Consider the following 23,073-nt stretch of genomic DNA (forward strand, 5'->3'; position numbering starts at 1 on the left):
AGAAGAGCACTAGAAAACATTGCACTTTTTTCATTACACAATTTTTTTTAACACCATGCATACTAAGACATTAATGTCAACAATCAAGTACCATTTACCAATTTATCATTATTACTTTATAGCCACTAATAAAGAATCAAAATTTATGATATTGTAAGAAAAGTAACTGTGAAGTAATTAATTATGATTACCTATAATAACAAATTAAAATAATAATACTGATTTTGATGATTGTATGTTAAAATACAAATAATGAACTATGTTTGCCAACAATTATGTTTATGGTTTTTTTTTTTTTTTTTGAGGGTGTTGTTAGATTATAAACTACTGTGTGTAATGTGTATAAAAAGGTAGTTATAAGGATAAATTATTTAGTTCTTGTAAATTAAACCTATACTAATTATTTCAATTAAAAGTATTAATGCATATTTTACTTAACTTTAGAGGACCATATTTAATAATCTAGTGAACCAAAATTTATATTACTTACTTGTTCTTCACATGGAACAGCAAGGCCATTACAGGCGATAATTCCAACCAAATCATCATAAGATAATAATAGAAAATCTTCAGTTTTAACCACTTCCCTGAAAGTAATTGTCATTAAATATATGATTTATAACTGAAAAATATAGAGACTGAAGCTAATTATATCATACAAAAACTGTTTTTTCATAAACGTTTCAGAAATTGCTAGCAATTCCGGATAGTTAAAATTATTAGCGATCGTTCTGATACTAAGACAGTTTGACCCATCCATCTTTTTTTGTAAAAATTCAATGCATGTAACATATACAAAATCTAACTGTACGAGTTTTGCGGCTGGTAACAAATCCTTGAAAAATCATTAATAATACATTTTACATAATTTTTAATTGAACGATAAAAAATTAAGTGTTTAATTATACCTCTACATTTTCTTTTGTGACTTCGATTTCTCCCTTATAAATATAATTTATTAATATTTGTAAAACAGTAGACTTTAATTCACTTATAGTTACTCTGTCGTTGCCGGTTTTACAAATGTTTTGTGATTCTATAAAATTTGAAAATATATTTTATATTTTACTTGCGACCTGTTATAATACTTTTCCACTATACTACTGTCCGATACCTATCGAGGAGGAGTGGGTTGGGGGGTTAAAGGGGTGTATTATATTAACAAAAATGAATTTACAGGAAAATCTCTCACGCCTCATCGATATATCAATTTTGAAAATCGGGCTTTAATTCGACTGGCAAAATGTCCTCTTCTTTTAAATAAAAAACAACGAAATCTGACTAGTCTACGCAGGGCGTGAGAATATTTCCCGTAAGTCATGTTTTTATATTAAAAAAATGACGTCTCTTATGCCCTTAACAAAAATATATTTATTGCTTTCACCAAAATAATTACCGAATTTTCCACGGAAATATGGACTAGCAGCAATTAAAACATTTTTGTGACCAAAGGTGAACAACCCATTCATCCGTTTCAAATCTAATATCACATAAATCTCCATTTCTAAAAACAAAAATGTGTTAGGTACTAATATTTATTCTGAAAGAAGCTAAAATTATCAACACCATACTTGCGTAGAGATTGTAAGCCTTCTAGTATTCTATCAGGCTGAAAGATATTTCTAAAATGTGTCGGTTTGTATTTATTTAATTTCAAAACTTGCTTTACGTTATTTTCAGAAGATGATGTCTGAACGGTATCCATTTCTTCTACTGACATAACACATTTGAAAATATATTTTTAATATTATCATTAAGTTATAACTTAATACTAAAACATAAGTACCTATGAAGGGGTAAAAACCAACAATATACTGATGTTCAGAAATTATCAATTTATTAGGTACCTAGGTAGTTAGATTTATTAAAAATAAAGTATTCTAATTCTAACATTCTAAGAGAGTGAAAGTTATTTCTGAAATGTGTTGGGTATTTTCATTACATTTCAAAACTGGCATTATATAATTCTCACTTGAAGGTTTACCTAGGCAATGTACCTAAGTACGCCGTAACGACGTATTTTTTATGTAAGTAAAATATTACGCTGTGTCTAGACGTTCAACCATAATAGGCAAGATAACATATTATGCTTGACCATCATAACTTATTTAATTTTTCCTTTTGATGATGCCCCCCCCCCCCCATTTAAAGATAAAACTGGGCTAGGGAATGCAATGCATACCTTACGTCCCCTATTGTTGTGGCACTGCGGGCAATTTATTACCGTATCAATCAGACCGCAATGTCTTTGAAAGTATTTTAAGAGACATAAAAGACACATTAGTATAGAATACTTTTTACGCCGTTGTCAGCATATGACACGTGTAGTTACCTAAAAACTTTATATAATTTTCGAATGTTGTTTGTGATTTTGACGAATTTTCAATTTTGTCAAAATTCTTATCTATAGTTACGTGTCTGGGTCTTCTAGTATTATATTTCTAGTAAATTATTTTCATTAAATTTTTTTTCGGTTTAATTATTTTCGTAAGTTTTGTTTTCATTGAAATTATTTTCCAACATCTTATATGCTCCCGTGACAACCACATGATCACGACAACGAAACGAAAATCGGTATCCGTCAGGCACGTAGTCAGAAAATATTCACTAGATGGGCCAATGTTAGATGGCCCCTTACCTAAATATATTACCTTGTAGGGGTGGGCCCCTTTTTATTATGTTACAAAGAGGTAGTTATCAGAATATAATTACTATAAAATATAGACGAGTTGACGACCATAATAATAATATAATTCTATATGAATCAATATAATGACAATACCCTTACTCAAAAGTATTTTAAAAATAGACATAAAAGTATACAACAGTCACTGTCTAGATAAGATAAGAATTACATGACATGCTATAGTATGGTACCAGCAGTACCAGTATTGGGCTTTAAATAGCAATTATTTCCTAATCAATCGTTGACGATATTATGACTTACAAAGATAAATTATCACCGATTCTTGGTAGCAACAAAATTTATTGTTATTTATTTATTTAATGTAATACAATATACATATTTTATTCCAGAAATGGACAAGAATTTAATTTAGTTACGTAACTTATTTTAGATTCTAATTTCTAACTCGATATATTTAATTTTATTTGTGTAATATTTAGACAATATTATAAATTTCATTAAAATTAAAAGCCACCGTATAATAATGGGCCCCTCTTAATAATTTGGGTGGGCTGGCCTACGGCCGGACACATAATAGGGTGGGCCAGGCACACCCTGGCCCCCCCTTAGCTACGTGCCTGGTATCCGTGTGTGTGTTCGATACGACTTTGTCGAGTTCGACGACGTCGCGGTGTACAATGATATTAATATTATTGTAAATTGAAATAATAATAAAAAAAAAAACAATAGGTAATCTAACTTTAAAACTAATCAAAATTGTATTGGGAAAATCCTTGAAAATTTGATGATGTACATTTTAAAAACTTAAATTTGCCAGAAATAATATTTATTTATGAAAACAATGATTATTTTGAGATATTTTGCATTGATAATTAAATTAAGGCGATTGGGTACCGGTCAATTTTTCCGTTAAAAACTACCTATTCAACTTCAATTGTTCTGATCGTTGTATTGAAGCGATAAGACTTCTGAAAATGTATATGAATTCGGCATGAAGTCTACTTGAGATCGGTGGGATTACATTTTTTAATTTTGCCCTCAAAATTCCACAAATTTGATCTCAGTTTTTTGAAAAATATTAAATTTTGTAGTAGTGTTTAAAAAACATTTTTATGTACAACTGAAAAAGTGGTCCGACCGATCTCAAGTAAACTTCATGCTGAATTCAAATAAATTTTCAGAATTTTTATCGCACCAATATAACGATCGGATTGATTCAGGGGCGTAGCCAAGGGGGGTTTATCAGGTCACAACCCCCCCCATGAGTTTTTTAAAACCCCTAAAAAAATGGCAAAAATATTTTTCTGAAAAAATGTCTGCTTCGTCATACTTCGAGTAATGCTAACCTTTTAGCGATTTATATAAATATTGGTAAGTTTACCAACAAATTTTGGCAAACCCCCCCCATGAGAAAATCCTGGCTACGCGCCTGGATTGATTGAAGTAAAACGAGTAGTTTTTGAAGGAACAATTTTACGAATTCTAAACAGTAGCCGTGCGAAACAGACATGTGCGTGTGCGTACGAAAGTCGCCCCGGCTGGTTTTTCTAAGAATAAGTTGTGTGCTCTACGATAATATGCGATATCCGGTTTTATACACAAATAGGTACATTATTATTATAACCGAATTAAACAATAATATTATTGGCAATGAACTGAACTAATGAAGCTTTATGCAAAACATTATAAAATATAATTCTGTGATCGACGGTCAACGTCATTCGTCAAATAAACGGCAATAACGAACCACGTTTTATTTTATTTCCCGTTTATTTTACACGTTTTCAGTTAAAAGATATAAGTAATTGTGTTTTTTGGTTTAATTATTGATTGTTTTAAATTTAATTATAAGCATGGAAAATTGTACGATCAAAAAAAAAAATCCACCGTTAAGTAGAAGAAGAAAAAATAAAGGAAATTCATTGACACTGTTACAGAACCAACGAACACCTAAAATTGATATAGTTAGTAGCTCTATACAACAGAACATTTTTTATAGCATAACAATTTCGATAAATTATTTATTGATATTTTTAAATTCCACATTTTTGAAATTGTTTATCCAAATACGAAAATAACACAATAATCAACAGTACTTGATAATGTGTTTTTGTTAATTTTTATAGAGCATACAAAATTCAAAAAATGTGAATGTGCCAACAACTGCTCATAATTTTTTATCTACATCAACATCTAGGCAAAATTTGATTCCACATAAGGAGATCCAAGTATGGAACCAGGATCTACACAGGTGCCTAGTTAATTATACTACACAAATTACTAGACATTACGAATCACGGAAAAAAAATTGACCTATAAATTATAATAGATACCTATAATAAATTCCAAATTAATCATATCACAATATCCATTAGGTACTTATATGTTATAACGCGTTTTACATCAATAACAAACCGTGATACTGTCATAGATATACAGGTTGTCCCACCGAGATCTGACAAATGCCATAACTTTTGCTATATACAAAATTTTAAATTTTTTTAGTTATATAATTTATAGCCTCTCGCGCTACACGCATAATATACAAAACATTATTTTTATTTTTTAATACTGAAAATAAAAAATAAAAATTTGATTTAAATTTTTTTGAATAAATTTAAAATAGCCAATTTGTGAATATGATTATAAGAACACTTTTGATGGTAGAAAAAATTATATAAGTCAAGTAGTTTATTTTTTTGAATTTTATATTAAATTATTTTGGAACGTAATAACTTTTTTAAAAATATTATTTTTGGGAATTTGCTGACATGAGTTTATTTCTTAAATTATTTCAGCATTTTATATTATCTGTATTTTTTAGATTTTATGGTAACAGAATAAACTACTAACGTGGAGTCTTGTTTTAAATTTTCAATCCTTAGATATAAAAATTGAACATTTTATAAATTTATAACTACAAAATAATCATTCAATTTTAAATATGATACATTTTGTCAAAATTCGATCTTTAAATGCTTATAAAAAAAAATTGTGTATGTATTTTTAATATTTTTCAACTGCTATTGTAACAATATATCAGGAGCCTTGTATTAATTTTTTACACTTTTTGGCCCTACAGATAAAACTTTATTGATATTTATAGAAAAAAAAACTAAAAAAATTGAAATATGAAATTGTCCGTAAACAGCTCAAAAAGAGTCAAATTATTTTCAAAATTTTATTGTGTATAGAAAATGCTAATATGAAAATTCAGTGAAATTTTCAAGTATCTACAGTCATTCTTATTTTAATTACAACAAAATAAGAAAATCGTAACATGAGAATTCGAGTGAATATCATATGTTGTAAAAATGTAAATGTCAAACGCTCATAAAAATTGAATTTGACTTGCTTGTAGACATTTTTTTTTAAAAAAAGGTAGACAAACTTATGAGGAACTTTGTATTACATTTTCAAATCTTAGATTTAAAAAGAAAATTTTTCATGAATTTCTAACTCAAAATAATTTTCAAATTTTCGTCATTTTTACGTATTTTGTAAATATTTGAACTTTAGATGCTTATAAAAAAAAAACTGTGACTACTGATTTTTAATTTTTTTCATCTGCCTTTGAAACAATAGATTAGGAGCCTTCTATTAAATTTTCAAGTTTTTTTAACCAACAAATAAAATTGTATTGATATTTATAGAAAAAAAAATAAAAAAATGAAAACTACAAATGTCCGTAAACAGCTCAAAATAAGTCAAAATATTTGGAAAATGTTATGGTGTATAGAAAATGCACATATAAACACTCAGTCAAAATTGTATGTACCTGCGGTCATTTGTTTTAGAGTTGCACTAAAAACCAAAATCGATTTTCTCAAAAACAGATTTTGCTTAAAAATTCCCGTTTTTCCCTAATTTTTCTTGTTTTTCACGTCGCTATTTTGAAAACTAATGGGAAACTTTTACTTTTGACCCCCCAAAGTACCAACTAGATTTACTTTCCTATCAGAAAAGATACTGTTGAAGAAAATCGTAGCATTATTTCGACTACTTATCGTGTACACAGACACAAAAAAAATAAAAAAATAAAAAAACACACAATCCATTACAGTAACCCATTTGTAACCTAGTGTACTGCAGAGTGGCACCCACTTGCCCACCTTTTTGTCTTGTTACCACTTTAAAGTGCAAATTAATTTTGATAAATTGAATTCATTTGGAACGGTAATACGTGAACTATTAAAAATGTGCAAAATCTGTTTCCTAAAAATCATAGAAAAGAGACTGACCGAATCAAAAAATTTTTCAAAAATTTTCGCCAGCTTATTAGCACTATTCATTGTCGTGAGTGAACAAAATAGTCAAAAATATTTTTTGAGTTCTCTTGTTGACTTGTGCATGCGGTACGTAACTATTAGTCCGTTCGCCCGGGCGATATGAAATCTATTGTTATCGAGTACGAATTCCTTCGTATTTCAAATTTTATATTTTACATTTTTACCATATTGGCGATCAAAGGTTTATCAAATTGATAAGCTGGAACAGGCACCACAGAATGGGCACGCTGTGTATCATTTATAATATGTTATTTTTCCATCTGGCCCGTTTCAAACCACCCCCTGCTGGCCTGTAAATTGATAAGCTTATGATCGCCAATAGTAACGCACTCACAGTAATAATCATTTACGACTAACCAAAGATTAAGGGCGGCAACGACAAGATTAGAAATTGCTTAAATTGTTCCCCTTAAATAATATCCGCCTTAATCAAACTCTATTTTGAATCATTTTTTTTTTAAATTACATTCACTTCAATGAATTTAATTAAAAATCGGTTTTAATAATATGTGTGCAATGTCGTTTATAAATATGTGACAGAAAATTATTAGGAATGGGGGCATCTAGGTAATTAAACTCATACAGTTATTTTCAAAAAACTTTTAATTTTATAAATGTACTTATTTTCAAGTACCTATAACTGTATAAGTATTAACTATTGTAAAATTTGTTTCTAGTTTTTAAATATTAATACATATATCAATATATTTGATATCATATAGGTACTCTATACAGTTAATTAGTATAATTTCAAAAAACATGATAGAAATTTAGAATTAAAGAATATTACAATAAAAATGTATTTACAAAGCTTCTCATAGAGCAATAAAAGTCATAACTTTCTAATATACAGTAAATAAATATTATTGAATTATGTAGGTATAAATCACAGGTTACCAAATATTAGCAAATTATTGTAAATTGATATTTTACTCTAAAATTATTTATGTATGTAATTGTGATATACAAGTATATAAATACAAAAAATAATAATAAAAATTATACATCAAAAAGATAAGCATTTTACATAATAAATAATAATTATAATAATTATTATTTATTACATAGAGTTAGGGTTGTTAATGTGAATATTATTGTTTCAATGATTTTGTTGAGGTAATAAGACAGACCAAGTTAAATAACACATTTCTACATAAAAATAAAAAAAAAAAAAAGACTAGAACATTGTGAAGAATTAGTAACACATCATTATCATTTATCAGTATTAATCAAGTGGAATTGTTGCCGTTAACTGTATTTGAGTAAACATAACCTTGGTCTTGCAATATAGACAATCTCTTTTCTACTGCATCACGATCTGTGTAATATAAAAATATTTGAATTAATTTATATTAATATCATACAAATCAATTTGTATTGATTACATCTTATTAATATTTCTTTGTCGCTCGGAGAGTTTACTTGCTGGGATAAACTATGTAGGAGTATCTGTGCTGTCTGATAAGATTTAAAATAATCATATGGTGTGTTGCCCAGTTCTTTTAATGCTGCTTTAGCACACTAAAATACATTGAAAATAAATACCAAACTGTAAACATGAGATCAACAATTACTTACGATTTCCACAGCGTAATCATATAATAACTTCTCAGCTGTTGTAGTGGATGATGATGTATTGTGTAGCATATTTGGTACATTAATTTGTTTACAGTCGTCCAAAACTTTGTGAAAAGTTTCATTAAGTTGTTGTACCACTATAAAAAAAATAAAAAATAAACTAAATGTTTTTAAAATCATAAAAATTATATATTGACAACCATTTTTGTTAAAACATTGAAATATGTTATTTTAAGACATACAATAGTTAATATGTATAATAATATAATATTTTATATATTATTAATTGCTGATTGATAAATTAATAAATTGATAGTTTTATATGTATCTGTGCACATGGTTTAAAAATAATATTTTTATATCTAAAACGAATATTTCTAAAAGAATTTATGCTTACCATTTTTAACATTTGTAGAAGGTTGTAATCGACCAGCTTTGAGTTCAGACGTAGCTATACTTAAGCTAGAACTAAGTAATTGTAATGCTCTAATTAAAAGCACTAATCGTTCATAACGTGGTCTTTTAGGAGAAGCACATTCAACAATGCATTCAACCAATGCTAATACAAAATTAAGTTTGGCTAATGTTTCTATGTGTTCTTTCTAAAATGTAAAATAATTATACAATTAAGGTATTTTCAAAATAATTTATGTAATTAGTAATTTAAGTTTACTTCTAATATTGTTTCTTGCGGAAGTTCTGGAAAAGTTATGTTTCCAAGTTCTAAATAAACAAATATTTGAAAATAATGATTATAGTTTTAATTGTTCTTAACATTTAAATTAACTAAGTATAAATAGGGAAAAAGGTCATCATCGAAAACAATAATACAAAGTTCAGCATAAAAACAAAATTTGGTACCTATAATAGTATAACACTATAAATATAATTTTAAACCAATATTTAATTGCCAGTAATACAGTCATACTGAAACATATCATGTTTATCCAGTCTTCTGTGTCGTCTCACACACATCCAACTGTTACAAGCCACCCATCCAACTACCTGATTAATGTCTAAAAAGAGCTTCAACATTTTAAATGACCAATTAGAAACAACTTTTCAATGATACAATTGATATGTACTACTACTAATAAAATGTAAAAGCAAGTCCCCCGTTAAATCATTCTAACCCTAAACCCTTACTATGTCGTTAATCTCTAATTCATCCCATAAACTTATTGTGCAAATTGTAGGTATAGGTATATCAAATAATTAAACAAACCAATATTGAAAAATGGAAAATAAAAAATATATACAATTGTTAGCTGATTATGTAACTATAATCAAAGCTGGGCAAGTTAACGATTTTTTTAAACTCGTTAAGTTAAGATATTTTAAAATAATAAAGTTAAGTTAAGTTAAAAGTTACTCATATTTTTTTTGTTAACTCATTAAGTTAAAAGTTAACTTTGAAAAAAGGTTTTTTTTTCAAATGCCCTGGGGCTTTATATTATTTAAACGACCCAAAGGTCTTTATAAATATGTTTGACAATTATACATATTTTTCATACTAGATATAAATTATATATATATTACACGTTGATGGAGACATAGAGTCACTTCTAATGAAGTGCCTCCTGCCGTAATCTAAAATCTTAAATTAAGTTGTATGGTTTCACACCCTTAAGACGTCTGACATCCTTGGAGTTATCTAATAGTTGGATGGCCAATGGATTGACATGGTGATCTAGCCTCGTATTGTGTTTGCTCGCGAGCAAACCTTTGAATTTCATCTGTTATTATAGGCAGCATTATATCACGGTGAATTGCGTTGTTTCTTTCAAACCGATAGGCTGCAGTGATGGTCCGAATGGCAATGTTTTGACATCATTGTCTTACATCGATGTTTGACTTACTGGCACAACCCCACAATTGAATGCCATATATCCAGATCGGTTTTATAATTGCTACATCAGAGTGAGGTCTGACTAACTAATAAAGTTTTCGCATTTTTTCTTTAATCTGAATTTTTTTCTGACGGACGTGGTGTTTCCAGTTTAGACGAAAGTCAAGGTGCATTCCAAGATATTTTGCTGAATCTTTTTGTGGGATTGGTGATTGATTCAGTACTATTTGGATGTTTAATTGAAAAAAAAGTAACTTAATTTACTTTAAAATTAAAATTTTCTAATTTGCAAATATAAAAAATTCCAGACTCATAATATGGTTTATTTGATAGTTTTTCTTTACGCTCAAGAAAATTACTGGGAAAATTTAAAATGATACATCCAAGTAAAAACCTCATTCAAAAATTTGCATTATTCTTCGTATGAAGATGAACTTAACTTTTGAATAAAATTACGTTGAAATTAACACGTTAATCTTCAAAAAATAGTGACTTATTAAGTTAAAAGTTAATTTGAAAAAAAGTAACGAGTTAATTAACTTAACGCTTTAACTTAATTTTAACTTTTACCTTGTTAATGCCCAGCCTTGACTATAATCATTGTTTTGGGCATATTAGCTATATGGATAATATGGCCAAATTTTTTTTCTTATATTTGTTATCGGTACTTGTTTATTAGCTTATAGATTTTACTAAGAACTATACTTTTTGTAAATACATAGATGAATTATCATTTATCAGAAACAAGTGATATCAGCACATCAATAATATTTTGGTTCACTTTTCTAAGAGTTATTTATTTTGTCATTTTTCTATTTCTCACAGATTCATACTAAGCTTTTAGTTTAGAAGATTAATAATATTTATATTTACCAGGTAAAGTCATAGCGCGGTTATTATTACTGAAAGGCAGGCCAACTGTTCCTATTTTTTGGTTTGTGTTAAATGTAAATTGTTGTGTGTTCAAAATTGGCGAACTTAGAACTAAAAACAACAGAGTATAAAGATAAAATTAATAACAACCTAAAAGTTAACATTAATTACCTGATTTCTTTAATGGAGAACTTGTTGGTGTAAAGTTCCATGTATTATATGGTGGCGTTTCTGATATTCTTCTTCCTGATGGAGGAGTTCCGAGCATAAACTGAACCTTACATTTTTTAATAAATAAAGGTAAACAAATACAAGTTATTTAACTGTATTAAGCTAATAGCTAAAACATGTGTATTTTTACTCTCAAAATATTATCTACATGTTATATTATACCATAAAAACATTACCAAAAGGACTAGTTTAATCTTACATTAATGGTATAATAATAAACATAATATAAGTATACTTACTGATGGTGGAGATATAGAACAAAAATCTGGTCCAATTATATTCTTTGAAGCCCTTGGATTCATTGTAATAGGCTGAGATCTAGGTACAGACTAAAATATTTAAATTTTAATATAATATTGAAAATCATAAATTGCAAATATTTCACAAAAGTATTCATGCAAGTTATTCAAAATTAATTAATTTCAATTTAGCTAAATATTACAGCAAATGTAATGTAATTTTTATTTAAACAAATATGTTGTGTAGATGGTAATATTATAATTTATCAGTTATCACTAACTTGCCTAACACGTGATTTGTATATGTATTTACAACTTTGTTTCAGAGTAAATAATAAAAATATAAATATAAATTATTAATCATTATTTATTAATATACTTTTTAGTCTAATCAGTTTATATTTCAATATTGCAATAAAATTGTATCATTTATCTTTTTTGTTATAGCTTTAGAAATAGTGTTAAATTTATCATGCTAGTATATAAGTTGTAAATTTGGTAATTAATTAACTTGGTTATGTTTAACACATACTATGCAGTCACTGGTATAAATAGTCTCTAGATATTATTTTAGAAGTATAGTATAATCCTGTAAGAGAGTCAGTAAATATATCGCCTGACGCAGTGAAGAAGTTCGTATCTCTGTTTTCACAAATTTTTTTTATCAGTTTCGCGGGAACTACACAAAAGTTGAGAACTTGAAAAAAAAAAAATTGTGAAAACAGAGATCTGAGCTTCTTTGCTGAGGCAGGCGATATTAAGTATACATAAATATTATATAGTATATAACTTGTATATTTTTGAAAATTTATTAAGATTTAAGCACCCCCTTGCCCATCATTTGCACCACACTATAAAATTAAAAATAAATATATATATTCTGTTGCTGTGGTCCAAATCTAAAAATGCAGTTAATTTAGTCCATAAACTTACTTTCAATGGAGATCGTGGATTATTGTAATCTTGTTGGGTTTGTATGGAAAGTGTACTTGGTCTTGGAGGACTAGCACTGATGTCTTTCTCGCTATGAAAGGGAAAGAGACAAAGATATATCAAAAAAAAAAATAAATTAAGAGGAAATTAATTAAAAAATAAATAAACTATAGATACAATTTTTTGTTCTACAAAAAATACATTATTTAATATTTGTTTGCATTATAATGATATAACTAGGTGTAGATATTATATTAATATCCTAAAATACTTTAATAATTCATGAATCAGTTTTATTTTTTTAAATTTTCTTGTTATTCTCAATTAAAACATAATTCTATTAGATGACTTACTGATGGTATGCAGGTATATTTGAAGGCACTATAACATATTCATCAGAAAGATCAGGACTGACGGAATATTGATAACCTAGAATGTTGAGTTGAATGATAAATTTATTTTAGCTATTAAGAGGACATGATACAAGTGCGTAACATAGCTAATTTTAGCTCCTTTGGTTTGGAAATTAAAGTCAATAGACCTCTTATACAATCAATTTTAAGGTAAGATTATTATCTAGGGCATCGCATAGGCTTTTTATTATATTTTAATTTTAAAGCGAGTTATGAGTATTCTAAAATTAAAAAAATTGTTTGTACATATAAATATACTCATAAATTGCTTTAAAATTAAAATATAACAAAAAGCCTATACAATGTCCTAGTTAATAATCTTACCTTTAAAATTTATAATAGGAAAATTCACTCTAATTTTTTAAACTATCGGAACTAAACCTGATCTGCTGAGCATAACATTTTCTATGTTAAGCACTAGTAAGACGGGGACAGCAAAATTCTGTTTCACATGGTCTTAAACATTAATAACAAGAATAGTATTGACTGTTACACTGACCTTGATCAAATACAGATGGCGTTTTTGGGCTGTTAGCAAGTGGAGACGGCATGGTAACAGGTGGAGGTTTCATTTTTAAAAAGGTATGATCAAAAAAGGTTTCAAATGATATTCTATCTTTTGGATTTCTCTTTAGAAGTCCAAATAATAAGTTTGATAGATCTGACGATGTCCCTGGAGGAATTCTAAGATTAAAAAAATAAAAAATAAAAATAATTTGTACTTAATTAAATTTCGATATTTTGTTGATCAAATATACTTAGGCATTAAATTGCTAGTTTTTTCATAAATTTGTTTTAATCCTGCAGGTGAATTGGCAAAGAATGGAGCTTTACCAGCTAAACATTGAAATATGATTGTACCTAAACTCCACAAATCTGCCTTAGCGTCATACTGCAGTGACATAATTACTTCAGGAGCCTAAATTGTACATACAATCAAATACGAATTGAACATTTAATTTATCTCAATATTATTTATTAGCTGGTTTTAAAATAAATCAAATGATATTAATTTACCATGTACATTGGAGAACCACACATTGTAGCTGCCATTACTCCTTCATCCAAGCATCGAGCGAACCCAAAATCAGCTAAGAAAAATTATTTACAGATTAATAACTATACAATATATATAATAGTTTTTAAAATAAACCTTTAACCATCACTAATTTTAATTCCATAATATTATAATTTTTTTAATGTATTTATTAATTATTTTTAAAGGGATTCTATACCCTGATTTGCTGTTTTTGACTAACACACGCGCTACATAGTATTTTAGACGTGTTTTTTGCCAAACATTCCAATTGATCTATTAAAGCGATAAAAATTCTGATAACAGATTTGAATTTTTCGTCAAGTCTACTTGAAATTGACTTTCCACATGTTTGATTTTATCCCCCAAATTCCTAATAATGTCATATTAAAAAGAGTATTTAAAGATTGTCGTATTTTAATTTTTAGAGAAGTTAAAATCAAAAAATCAAAAATGTAGGAAAGTCGATTTCAAGTAGACTTGACAACAAATTCAAATCTGTTTTTAGAATTCTTATCGCTTCATTAGATCAATTGGTATTTATGGAAAAGAACCATTCTAAAATCCTATGTCGCGTGTGTGTTGGACAAAAACAGAAAATCTGTGATCGAATCCCCTTAATAAATAAAACAATAAGTAATATTACAAATTATTAATTACCAATTTTAAGAGTGATTTGATTAGGTTCCGGATAACGAGTTTCTCCTGAAAACTTCAATAGGATGTTTTGAGGCTTTAAGTCTCTATGAAGTATTCCTTGCTTATTAAATTCATACATTGCTCCAGCTGAAATACAAAATAATTTTAATATTTAATTTTACTTTTCAAAGTATTATAATAACTTACCAAGTTGTCTTAAAAATATTTGTATTGTGTCTTCACTTAAACATCCTTTGACTGTGCAAGTAAAAAAAATATATACAATTTCAAACTGTTATCCAACTATTCATATATTATTATTTTGATAAAAAACGAGTATTATTAATTATTTTTAAGCATTTTGAAATTTCTATTTTTTTATTCTATTTTATAATTATTTACACATCTAGAAAAGTTTTATTGTAAGAAAATTGGTAATTTAATAGCTATTTAAATTTAACGTAATTTTTTTTATGTTAAACAATTTTTAATACAAATTAAGTTTTTGGCCAAATATTAATAAATTCAAAAAAATACCATTTAAATAATCCTGCAAATCACCGCCATTGCAATACTAAAAAAATGCACAACATATTAATTCAAAGTATTAATATAATAGTTTTAAATTAATGTGATTGCTGACATCCATACCTCCATAACCAAATGAAATGCATCATCAGTATCCTAAACATATTTTAAATAACAATATTTTTAGCTAAATAATTGAATTTAATACTATTAACATATTATTATCACTTACCAGGCATTCTAGAAGATGTACAACATTATCGTGTTGAAGGACTGTTAGTTTCTAAAATAAACGTTATTTTCTTTGTTATTTTTATTATAAAATATTATCACGTGTTAATAAATAAAATATATCATAGAACTATTGTTTTAATGTATACGGTGTAGATTTAAATAGGGTGTTAGGTATATTAAACACTGATTAAGCTTACAGCTATCAAATAATAAATGTACTAGTAGAAAATTACTCGTGAAAATGTGGAGATAGTAAAGAGATTCAATAGAACAAAAATAACTTAAAAAATCATGATTATTTATTGTAATTGATAAAAAATTTTATTTTAAAATTAAATGTCATTAATTATTTTTCAAAATTTAAAAGAAATGGAGATAGAGACTTAGGAGGTTTAGTGACTCAATGTCTCTTATGAAGCTTCAACACTGGAACTGACCACACAATTGAAAGAACATTAAGTTAATAAAAAGTGAGGTGTATAAATGAAACATAATTGTTTAACTATATAATACAATTTATTATAGAAAGCAAGTTATTATTTTAAAGAGTACTTTAATTTTAAATAAGTAATGTTTTAAAGACATTTTCACCAAATAAAAATATAAGTTTTAATACTTACCCTCAGAATATCTATTTCTTTTTTCAATAGGCTTTGAGTTTTTGGTATATTTTTCTTCATTATTGTTTTAACAGCTACATCCATATCTGGTTTCTGTTTAAAAGAAAAAGAATGGTATAGAAAAATTATATCATAAATAATATTTATGAAATTTTTATTTGTAATTTCTATTTTAAATAGGTAATAATTTTGAATATTATGTTGTTAAAATCATATAAATGTTTTACTTTTATTTTTATCAACTTTAAAATGTATATAGTGACTTACTTTTCTAGAGCGTCCTTTGAAGACAATAGCAAAAGCGCCAAGTCCCAAGCGATTAGCACTGTTGTATTCATAATCACCAATAACTTCCATTTTACTTAATATTCAACGCTTGGATTCTTGAAATAATTGATATTTGGATATTCTGATAGATATATGAAAGAAATTAATTTATCACTAGTTCTGGCACTTAAAATTCAAGGTAAATCTGGAGCGTTATTCAATCGCACTTAAATAACGTCTTCAATTCATTAATTATTTGTATATGGATAAATTCAAATAAATAATCATGTATGAAAACTTACCACAAATGCAACCTAGGTATTATTAAATGCGTTTGAACTAGTAATTAGATCTCGGAAAGTTATTCTATAACATTACAGAAACTATAGTATAAGGTGTAGTTGATTTGATTACATGAAAATGTATAATATATTAATATTTATACAGATTAGATAATATTGAACATTCCGTATTCTTAAATCTCGAACACGATATTAACTACCATTTTGTAGTGGTAATGACAATCTTTTATAAAATTAATACGGAACTACAGTCCATACACCACTGTAAATAACAACAGCAGAAATTTAATATAATTGAGACTTGTTACAAATGTACAATCACAAATTCGCATATTTTTATTATTATTATTATTATTATTATTATTATTACATTTTGATAGACATTATCATATTTTATCTGGTGTTGTACATGAACTTATCACGTTGTTGAGTATAAAAAAAGGTTAGGTGCCATGAGGTCTATGAGTAATTCATGGTTTTAAGAGCACAGATGAATAAATAATAATAACAACGGCTAATATTATTTATATTGTCTTAAATTTTATTATAAAAAAGTTTGCAAAAGTTGAGATGAATAACGACAGTATGCCATGAAGTTAAGGACGTGTTATTGAATATTGTAATCTTTAGTAACGAATTGTTATCAACAACGTAATTTACAGACCAATTTGCGTAAGTTTAGTGATTAGAATTCTTTTTGGAATATTTGTGTTAGCCCGATGTTTGACTCGAACTTTGAAAACATTTTGAACATCTCAAGTCTAAATATCCACGATTTTCACATGTTCAATGGGTCTAGTTCTTTCAGGTATGTTAGTGAAGTCCGAATAAATATTTTTATGACTGAGAACTCGTGTTTTACTGTTTGACATTTAGTTTAATCATTGTATGTTGTTTTGGAGGTCACAGTGTACAATTTTATTTTACAGGCTCATTGAATAAAAATGATTGAGCTTTTTAGTCCGTCAGAGAAGTATAAAATACACCATGTATCACATTTTAAGGGCCATCCAACGCGATGGTTATCAGATCAACAAAAGCTCAGGAACTTGTTTGACATGTTCTTTTATTCGAAGACAGGTAAGTAATTTATATAATTCAGTATTCTCTGTAATCAACTACAAAGTAATTCATTATTTTGACTTAAAATAGATTTCGCAATCAACATTGAAACCAAAGCCACTTATTGCAACTAACGTAACGGTTGATAAGCATTTACCCATATCGTCAGTCATTCGACCACCTACAGTACTAGAACCTGTTATTGAAAATAATCGCAGTGACAAAGAATGGACAGAATCGAGAATAGATATGAAAGATTTACACCAACATTATTTAAAACTTTCAAAAAGTCGACTGACAAGTAAAAATGTTTATTGCACAATATTATGTTCTAAATTAAATTATATTTTATTTTATTAGGTTTGGTGGTTGTAACAACAATGGCTGGTTATGCGATGGCACCTGCTCCATTTGACTTAGTAACATTCATACTTTGCAGTGCTGGTACTGGTATGGTATCTGGAGCAGCAAATTCTATTAATCAATATCATGAAGTTCCATTTGATGCTCAAATGTCTAGAACTAAGAATCGGTTACTTGTCCGAGGCATATTAACGTAAGTAATAATAATTCAAACAAATATAACAATTGTATTTTAGTAAACGTATAAAATGTCTATATAAAAACTCACTCATTTTTAAGTTTTATATACCATATTATGTTTATTGGTATGATTTAGTATGGAACTTCCATTACTTTTTACTAATAGCCTATACTGTTAAGTGTAAACCATCAAGATTATATTAAATAATATAGTTTGTATAACCATTACTATAGATTGCAGTTCACTGGCTGGTTTTTCGATGGCACGAAATATCTACTCCCGGTAGATGGCGAGGCGGTGTGACTACTAGCGATTACAACGTTACCTTATATTACTAATCCGAGCTTGTGGTTAATAATGTCGAGTTACGTAATCACTAGTAGTCATATCGCCTTGTCATCTACCGGAAGTAAATATTTCGTGCCACAGCAAAACCGGCCAGTGAGCCATCCATAGTATTTAGAATCAATGGTATAACTAAGATTCAAATATGACAAATATGAATTAATATTTGTTACTATGGTCATTGGTTCAGTTTATTCAAGAGCCTTGACAGTATTTGGCATGTGTTGTTGCCTGAGTCGCCAAGATATTAATATTTTATAGTGTCAAATTGAACTATTCATTTCAATCAGTGGCAGGTATAATTTATATAATTTGAAATTTGTATAGTTTTCATTACAAAATATTCAACTGTAGTAATCCTTTAATAACTCCAAGATTAGGGATACTAAATTATACCATAATCTAAATCTACTTAAAACAGTTTGTATTATAACTAGGTTTATTGTAAATCAGTTACTGTGGTGGTGGTTATTGATCTGATGATAGATTGTATTATACTTAAATTATAAATAAAAAATATAAATTATTGAAAGTATTTGAAGAAGGCAATTATATATATTTTACCAAAAACTGATATTACTCGGTTACTTAATACTGTTAGATTATAATTTACTATTAATTTTGTAGACCAATACATGCTCTTACGTTTGCGGCAGTTAGTGGATCATTGGGATTAGTAACTTTATATTATGGCGTAAATCCTGTAACTGCTGCTTTGGGTGCTGCAAATCTGTTTTTATACACATCCATTTATACACCAATGAAACGTCTAAGTATTTTAAATACATGGATTGGTTCAGTAGGTAATTAAATATTAAATATTGTCTTATATTTTTTAGTATTGTTTTATTTATTATTTTAAATCTTGTGTATCAATCATTTTATAATTAATTGTTTTATTTCTAGTTGGTGCGATTCCACCGTTAATGGGATGGGCAGGTTGTACAGGTGGTGTGATAGACTCTGGCGGTTTATTACTCGCTGGTCTACTTTATGCATGGCAGTTTCCACATTTTAATGCACTTTCTTGGAACCTTAGACCAGATTACTCAAGAGCCGGTTACAGAATGATGTCTGTTACTAATCCAGGTTTATATCAATTAATATATTTACTTATAACAAAAAGAAAAATATAAAATATTAATGAGTTTAATGTTTATGTATTTTTTTTTTTATGGCAATAGGTTTATGTAGAAGAACAGCATTACGCTACACTATTGGAGTTTTTGGTCTATGTTGTGCAGCACCGTTTTGTGAATTGACTAATATTTATTTTTCAATCGCTGTTTCTCCATTAAATGCTTATTTTGTGTACTTAGGTATGTATATTTGGTGTTTGTAATGAGAACATTTAATTTTATAAGTATATTTATAATAATATTTCTTTTGACAGCTTGGAAATTTCATCAAAATTCTGACAGTAAGACTTCACGTAATTTATTTAGATTTTCACTTATACATTTACCAGCCTTGATGATATTATTACTTGTCAATAAACATGGTTTGTGGTCTGGAAACAGGTACATATATCTAAAAAAAATATTATTGTAAATCAGTATAAAAATAATTTTAAATTTTACAGCAAACCAAAAGAAAATAGTGAAGTAATCACAGTTAACAAGGATGAAAAAATTATTAGTTCAATTTTCAAAAAAGCGGAACCATTATAATTTATACATTGTTCAAATGTACTTTAGTTTCTTCATTGTTACTAATTATTTAATTTCAGTTTTGATGTTAAATAAACAGAATAAAGCAATTTTTGTTGAATTTTATGTTGTTTTTAATACTATACATATAAATAAGTTCATCATTTTTTTCACTTATATTTTGAGATGATGGTCATTTAATGATATGAAACATAACTGAATCACTAACTGCAGATAGGGGACAAGTCAATTTTTATCAATTTCGATTTAGTTATCATTTTACATTAAGCGCGCGTAAATACATCGTTTACTAAGGAGTCAAATCTGACTATCCAAATGCCAAATATAGTGTTTGGAAATTTTAGTTTACTACAGAAAAGGGACATGTTATGATTTGGTTTTTTGTCTCTCCTGAAAAGTTATAAAAAATGGACCTATCCTCTTTCTGCAGTTAGCGATTCAATTGTATTATAAGTAAAATAATTTTTATAAAAGCCGTAGTAGAACCATAACATCCCAGGCAATAAATAATAATAATAATATATTTATTTTCCAACTATGGTCTTTGAGCATTTAAAATATAAAGTTACATTTACAGTAATTGGCAAATAAACTAAATTATTGTATCTATTTTTATCAACTACAAGGCTGGAAGTAAGTCACTTTTTTGAAATTGAGTCATTTCTAGTTGTTTATTTAGAAAATAAGTCGTATGTTGTAGAACACTTACTAGATCACTATTATGATTAATCTCTGACACTTTTTTAAATAGCTTTAACCACTTCCAGCTCTGCATCTAATTAAATCTTCTTTCCTATGAAGCTATGGTTACTGTTATAGTAAAAATGTTTACGCCTCTAAATAATACATTTTTTTTATTCTCAAAATCTTTAACTACTTTTAAATTTTCCCAAAATTTCACGTTTGGTAATATTGCGACTCTCGTAAAAACCTTCTTGCCTAACTATGGCAAGGGTTAAAAAAATAAAAATAAATCTTTTATTAAATAGACATTGTAAGCTATTAAGTTTTTAGAATAAATAGTACAAATTTGCATTTAAAATAAAATCAGTAATCACCATTTAGTAAGGATTTGAATTTTTTACATTAGTATATTAATTTAAGTTATGGTTAAATTCTGTAAAAATACAGTGACATGTGTTTCTCTTCGCTCACTATTATTAAAAATTCAAAACCAATGACCAACCATCACATTCAAATAAGTAATGATTTTGAGAAATGCTTGTTTAAAACGACACCTATATTTTATTAATATTTTTTTCAGATAAATAGCTTAACACTTGCAGAAAAGTTTGAAAAATTTAAATAATATCTAAAGGGTGTCAGGGTGGACCGTGAGGATATACCTATGAACCTTAGAGGAAGATGGCGAGCCCAGAAAAAAAATCCTGTTTTCATTGGTTTAAGTATTGGTAGGTAGGTATATTATAATATTAAGTTAACTATTACAAAGATAATGTTAAATATTTCAAACCCGTGACCTTGAATTTGATTCGGGAGTTTTTTGCTGTATTAATATTTAATTAAAATTATACTTATTTTTGAAAAATTAAATTTTTTTAAATTTTTTCAGGCATTTGCTTTTGCATATTCAAACAATTATTTTTTAATTGTATCCCTCTTTTCGAGTTATGTTGGTTTTTTAAAACAACTAGCTAATAGCGACAAAATGTTTTTCTATCTGAAAAATTGACTGAGTGGAGGTGAGTTTCAACAGATTGACATGAATCACTTGGAAATTTGTAGAACCTTATATAGGTAGGTAAGTGGTATACCTACTGTTAAAAATGCGATGACAACGTGCTCAAATCGAAAATTCTACTCTCACTCTCTCTCTCAATCGGTAATTTTTTAAGATAGAGGCATAGAGCAGCATAAAAAGTTAACTCGTTGAATGTACCTACCTAGTACCTACCTAAGTATAGATAGGTACTTACTTACTAGTTACTGATGTATACATTTATACATTATATATATTATATACGCCCACCTGTGAGTAGGTATGTACATATTCTGATAATCCCCAATGTACCTAGGTATTATAGTTATTAATCATTGTTATAATACCTACCTATTTGACTTTTGGCTTGACATACCGTCTAGTCCGTCTACCAGCTATATTCAAGTTCCAATGAGCTATGGCATATTGGGAAAATTTACACACATTTAATTTTGATTTGTGGTTAGTGACTAAATCTGAACTATATATATCTATATATGTATCGAAGGCTACAAATTGTGATATTATAGAGTATTGTCCATTATCTTGGTCAGAATCAGTCGTTATTCAATTATTGAAACATGTCATACCTATTCGTATTTATGTGAAATATGTATATAATTAGGAAATCGATATACTCAATTATGGAAATGTACAAACTGGTGTTCGTGTATACTGTATAGTGTACGTATAAACTACCTACTGTACATATTATACCTAGTTTATTATATAGTCTGAATTCTAATACTCTACCATAGGTACTATACAATAATAAATTGTGTTAAAGTCGGAATATCCTGATATATATATAGGTAGGTATACCTATAGATATTATGGTGTTCATATCGGTCTAATGATTTCAGTTCAATGGTTAAGCTTACGTTTCAATTAATGCAAAATGCCGTTGATGTATACATTTTGTACATGGTTGCCCTTACGTCTCGGTACCATCATCGTCGGATTAATATCCATAGTAAGTGTTTTATTATTTAACCTACGCCAATAGAAACATCCATATACTATGATGAAGGTAGGTATACCTATTCTTCTATTA

General features: G+C 27.6%; 3 protein-coding genes across 4 annotated transcripts in view; 1 reads left to right on the top strand and 2 right to left on the bottom strand.

Annotated features, from left to right (window-relative positions):
* Window positions 1-1,836, bottom strand: part of LOC100574629 (kelch-like protein 2) — a 6,404-nt gene extending 4,568 nt beyond the window's left edge. Inside the window, exons 1-5 of the mRNA XM_029486755.1 lie at window positions 1,572-1,836; window positions 1,397-1,504; window positions 909-1,036; window positions 660-835; window positions 491-587 (exon numbers count right to left, since the gene is read on the bottom strand). Of these exons, the coding sequence (XP_029342615.1) occupies window positions 491-587; window positions 660-835; window positions 909-1,036; window positions 1,397-1,502 (507 nt within the window). The 5' untranslated portion in view covers window positions 1,503-1,504; window positions 1,572-1,836. The remainder of the gene's footprint in view (window positions 1-490; window positions 588-659; window positions 836-908; window positions 1,037-1,396; window positions 1,505-1,571) is intronic.
* A 5,684-nt stretch (window positions 1,837-7,520) lies between these two features.
* Window positions 7,521-16,992, bottom strand: LOC100159542 (serine/threonine-protein kinase unc-51). Of its 2 annotated transcripts, XM_001944479.5 has the most exons (21): window positions 16,679-16,992; window positions 16,377-16,518; window positions 16,110-16,202; window positions 15,488-15,538; window positions 15,379-15,411; window positions 15,265-15,301; window positions 14,935-14,985; window positions 14,749-14,874; window positions 14,070-14,143; window positions 13,811-13,971; window positions 13,552-13,736; window positions 12,993-13,068; window positions 12,640-12,730; window positions 11,707-11,796; window positions 11,408-11,513; window positions 11,237-11,347; window positions 9,188-9,237; window positions 8,912-9,116; window positions 8,515-8,651; window positions 8,322-8,457; window positions 7,521-8,254 (listed from the first exon to the last, which is right to left on the bottom strand). In XM_001944479.5, exons 2-21 carry the CDS (start codon window positions 16,464-16,466, stop codon window positions 8,166-8,168), a joined length of 1,992 nt encoding a protein of 663 aa, XP_001944514.2. In that variant the 5' UTR covers window positions 16,467-16,518; window positions 16,679-16,992; the 3' UTR covers window positions 7,521-8,165. The 2 variants fall into 2 exon arrangements, with proteins under 2 accessions (XP_001944514.2, XP_029342616.1); XM_029486756.1 differs by lacking the exon at window positions 16,679-16,992 and having other exon boundaries at window positions 16,377-16,539.
* A 385-nt stretch (window positions 16,993-17,377) lies between these two features.
* Cox10 (COX10 homolog, cytochrome c oxidase assembly protein, heme A: farnesyltransferase) lies at window positions 17,378-20,399 on the top strand. Its single transcript, NM_001160472.1, is given in 9 exon segments — window positions 17,378-17,486; window positions 17,608-17,758; window positions 17,831-18,041; window positions 18,101-18,296; window positions 19,257-19,432; window positions 19,536-19,718; window positions 19,814-19,948; window positions 20,023-20,149; window positions 20,212-20,399. Coding segments are annotated over 8 exon segments (1,209 nt in total). The 5' UTR covers window positions 17,378-17,486; window positions 17,608-17,665; the 3' UTR covers window positions 20,300-20,399.
* Window positions 20,400-23,073: the final 2,674 nt, after the last annotated feature.

The sequence above is a fragment of the Acyrthosiphon pisum genome, chromosome A1 (assembly GCF_005508785.2).
Source record: "Acyrthosiphon pisum isolate AL4f chromosome A1, pea_aphid_22Mar2018_4r6ur, whole genome shotgun sequence".
Taxonomy (NCBI): domain Eukaryota; kingdom Metazoa; phylum Arthropoda; class Insecta; order Hemiptera; family Aphididae; genus Acyrthosiphon; species Acyrthosiphon pisum.

Excerpts from the sequence above, each read along its gene's own strand:
- LOC100159542 (XM_001944479.5), bottom strand. The coding sequence starts at position 16,466 with ATGGAAGTTATTGGTGATTATGAATACAACAGTGCTAATCGCTTGGGA. Across the intron at positions 15,302-15,378 it reads CATTTCATTTGGTTATGGAG|TATTGCAATGGCGGTGATTT; the intron begins GTATGGATGTCA and ends GCATTTTTTTAG. Across the intron at positions 14,875-14,934 it reads AATATTTTTAAGACAACTTG|CTGGAGCAATGTATGAATTT; the intron begins GTAAGTTATTAT and ends TTTGTATTTCAG.